The 3,980-nt window shown below is 37.7% G+C and overlaps 1 protein-coding gene across 1 annotated transcript in view; it reads right to left on the reverse strand.

Moving 5' to 3' along the window:
* Positions 1–16: 16 nt before the first annotated feature.
* Positions 17–3,980, reverse strand: part of LOC106876652 (uncharacterized) — a 75,856-nt gene continuing 71,892 nt past the window's right edge. The window contains exon 6 of the mRNA XM_014925268.2: positions 17–3,419. Within this exon, the coding sequence (XP_014780754.1) occupies positions 3,289–3,419 (131 nt within the window). The 3' untranslated portion in view covers positions 17–3,288. The remainder of the gene's footprint in view (positions 3,420–3,980) is intronic.

The following is a 3,980-nucleotide window of genomic DNA, read 5'->3' on the forward strand; positions in this document are numbered from 1 at the left end:
CATGTATATGAAGTTTTTCATTCTTTTGAAACCTTGTACCTGGTTGCAGCTTGTGAATTGTACAATTAATTAATTAAAAAAAAATATACTGATAATAGTAAATCGAAAATAGGCTACACCTTGCCAGCCCCTCTGAATACTAGCAGAACATGTCAACCAGCCTTCTTGAGTTCTTAACCACCCCCCCCTTTTTTTTTTTTACGAGATGTCTTGAAATACATGGCCCTTTTGTTTCAAGTAATTGTGAAAATGATGAAGAATTTAGTAAAATAGCCTTGTCGTTATTAAGTTGGTGTTTGGAACATAAATGAACTTGGAAATTTTGATGAAAGGTTTAAATTTAGATCACTTTAACCCTTTTGTTACCATACTTCTGTTGGAAAACACTGCCTTTGTTTGAATTAATTTTGAAAATGATGAAGAATTTAGTGAAAAGAACCCTGTCATTATTAAGTTGGTGTTTGGAACATGAATGAACTTGAAAAATTTAATGGATGGTTTTAATTTAGATCACTTTTTAAGCAAAGTTTCTATCTTTATCATAGAACCAGTGGGGAGGGAGGGGGTCTTGGGTTAAGACTGAAATCTGTTAATATTTTAAGTGTTTAATTAAGTTTGTGAAATGTGTTTTTTTTTTTTTAATTAGCCAAAGGCAATATGTGACAGTCGATGCCTAAATCTGTCAGACACGTCCTGTGTTTGTTGATAATCCTAAATCCCATTTTCTAAACATCAAAACACTAAAACCATGAAACACTAATCGAAAAATATTCATTTTTTTTTTTTTTTCTTCCTTTTGATGTTCTTGAAAAATCTTCGTTAAAATGAGAGACAGCAACACTTTTTGTGTGTGTGTGTGTGTGTGTGTGTGTGTGTGTGTGATCCAGTGATCAATTATTTAAACAACCAGTATCACTGATCTAAGATCATTAAGTGCCACGAGATCAGTTACCATTTTCTCGATCATACTCATAATTTGCCCCAAACAACAAAAGTACAGATTTCATATTCTCCAAACTCTACCAAAATTACATTTACTTCAATTAATCCAATTATATCATATTAATTAATTATCAAATTATCTCATATTAATTAATGTACACAGCAGGCATGGTTCTGTGGTGAAGTTCACTTTTGCAACCATGGTTTCAGGTTCAGGTCCTACTGTGTGGCACCCTGGGTAAAGGTCTATTACCATAGATTTCAGGTCAGCCAAAGCCTTGTGAACAAAAAATTTGGTAGACAATGGAAACTGTGTGGAAGCTTGTTAAAGGATCTGTCTTTGTCTGAGAGTGGCAGACTTAATCTCTTGTCTGGTTTAATGCTACCGTTTGACCCTTCAGTGCCCTTAGCAGAACCTACTCCCTTACAAGCATACAGGCCAGGTTAAGAGGTATGGCCTGGGGATCACTCGGTCCCTTCTTCCCCATGGTTTTGGAAACCCTGAAAAACGGTTATGAGGTGGAGGAGGGTGGAGTCTACCTTTCCACCTCTGGCGGAAGAATTCACCTGAGAGACCTTTACAGAAGCTGGAAGCAATGTCACACCGTAGGGTTGATGTTGCTAAATTCTAGGCATTCATCTTCGTCCCTTTTAGCTGAAATAATTAATTTGTAAGCCCGATTCTGTTGCTCTTGCCCCTCTCTCTCTCTCTCTCTTTCTCAGACCTTTTCCATGTTACCATTCTACAAATGCCTTCACTATTTAATCAGGTTGTCATCAAAACTACTACTACTACTACTACTACTACTATGATATTGGCAGTTTTTATCCTTTTTTTTTTTTACATGTTTAACAAATAGCAACTACAAAAATAGTTGTCGGACATCTTTTGAAAACGAAAAAAAAAAAATATTTCATTAGTCTGGTTGTCCATTGTTCAGCTGCACCAATTTGCTGCAGAAGAATATTTTGTAGTAAGCGTCCTGACAGTTAAACCAAAATCACAATAATAATAATAATAATAATAATAATAATACAAGAACACATCACCACTTTGAAACGCTGGGCTTTACATCGCAAAAACAACAACAACAAACCCCACCCCCAACTCCCAGTGTTTTGTTTCTGAACCCACCCCACCCCCACGACCACACTCACACATTCACCTACCCAGCCACAGTAACTAGTTATTACTGGTTCCAATACTATTACTGATCTCTTTGGTTTGTCTGTTCTATCTAATTCTAAAGTGCATCAGGAAAACAAAACAAAAAAAAACAAGAAAAGAAAAAAAAAACCAAGTTAAAGAAACAATAAAGTCAAAAAAATGTTTGTGATTGTTGTTGTTGTTGTTGTTGTTGTTAGAGCTGATTGCACTTTGTTAATTGCATCTTTGTTGTTAATGTCCAAATCGCCTCGTTAGCAAAGTGTAATTGTCTCTCAGTTACCTGTCGGATCATCTGGCCACTTTTTCCATTGCAATTACCTGACTGCCATCCACATTGAGACACAAGGTCCCCAATACACGGCCCCTTCTGGCCTTTGAAGTCAGCTGATGGTTCATCATCATCATCATCATTTAACATCTGTTTTCCATGCTGGCAAGGCTCCAGTCGTCTGCCTTGGCATAGTTTCTACGGCTGGATGCTCTTCCTGCTGCCAACCACTTTACAAGGTGTACTGGGTGCTTTTTATGACTGCCAACACCAATGCTTTTTACATAGCACCTGCATGGAAGTTCCACCATTTTAATGTCCACAACCCGATGCCACTGCCGCCTGACTGGCACCCATCCTGGTGGCATGTAAAAAGCACCCACTACACTTTTGGAGTGGTTGGCATTAGGAAGGGCATCCAGCTTTAGAAACTTTGCCAGATCAGATTGGAGCCTGGTGCAGCCTTCTGGCTTGCCAGTCCTCAGTCAAACCATCCAACCCATGCTAGCATGGGAAGCGGACCTTAAACGATGATGATGATGAACCCCACTTCTGGCAACATATGTTGTTTGCTCCTGGCACAAAGGAACAGCTGGGTGGGTGACTGAAACCCCTCCTTCTTGGGATATTCAGTCACAACAAAAATTCTATACCCCAAAGCCCCTGTAGTTACACTGAAGCTGTTGGAGTGAAACAAAAAAACTAACCTTGCAATGCTAGGAGAAACCAGCCCAGTCCCAAAAACTAAGCAATGTTAACCAATAACACAACTGTAAGATCATTACCTGAACTGGACAATTTGTCTCCATGCAACCCCGAATGTATCCCATCACCCAAACTGCAGCTGACAAGTTCAAATTACAACCCTGAAGCTATTTCACCAAAATAAAAGGTCCTCCTTCTGTAACATTCATTCCTTTGCAATACATTTTATGTCATTCAAGTAGATTCCTTCAGTTGGTTCCACAGAATAACTCAGGAAAATATTCTCTTCCATTGTCTCCACCGCCATTTCTGTGATTCTCCTTTTGTCTCCTTTCACTGAAACATAAAACAAGGAACTAAACATCTTCACATTGGTACCATCATGTGGAATTAGCAGAAGAGGAAACTCAGCTTAAATTAATTAGAACAGTCACAAATTAATTGGAATGTTAAAAAATTGAAAATAAAAAATTAAATTCTGTCTCAAACCTACAGAATCATTAAATTAGGGTTTGTTCTGGTTATTGTCACATGAGAAACATAAAATTTTCTCAATAACATTAAGAGTAAAAGATGTTTTATATGACACATTCTATCAGTGTCCCAAGTTTGAAAATGTTTCGTTAAGAAAACAAGTGGCGCCTGCCAAATCAGAAAGACCCAATTTTTCCTTCATATCCAGGTTTTCACCATAGCTTCATTTACTGGTCTTTTCTTATAAACACTGAACATGACATTGAATTCAGAATTTGAATTGTGTAAATAGACATTGGCACATCATTCTTGCCGGTCGGGATACATGTTAAGCCACAAGGTATGTTTTTTGTGTTAATTTCTATGTACAGGAAGGTTCTCCTGAAGAGAAGAATGGATCCACTTTTGGTTCCTAACTTCGAA

The sequence above is a fragment of the Octopus bimaculoides genome, chromosome 15 (genome assembly GCF_001194135.2).
Source record: "Octopus bimaculoides isolate UCB-OBI-ISO-001 chromosome 15, ASM119413v2, whole genome shotgun sequence".
Lineage (NCBI taxonomy): Eukaryota > Metazoa > Mollusca > Cephalopoda > Octopoda > Octopodidae > Octopus > Octopus bimaculoides.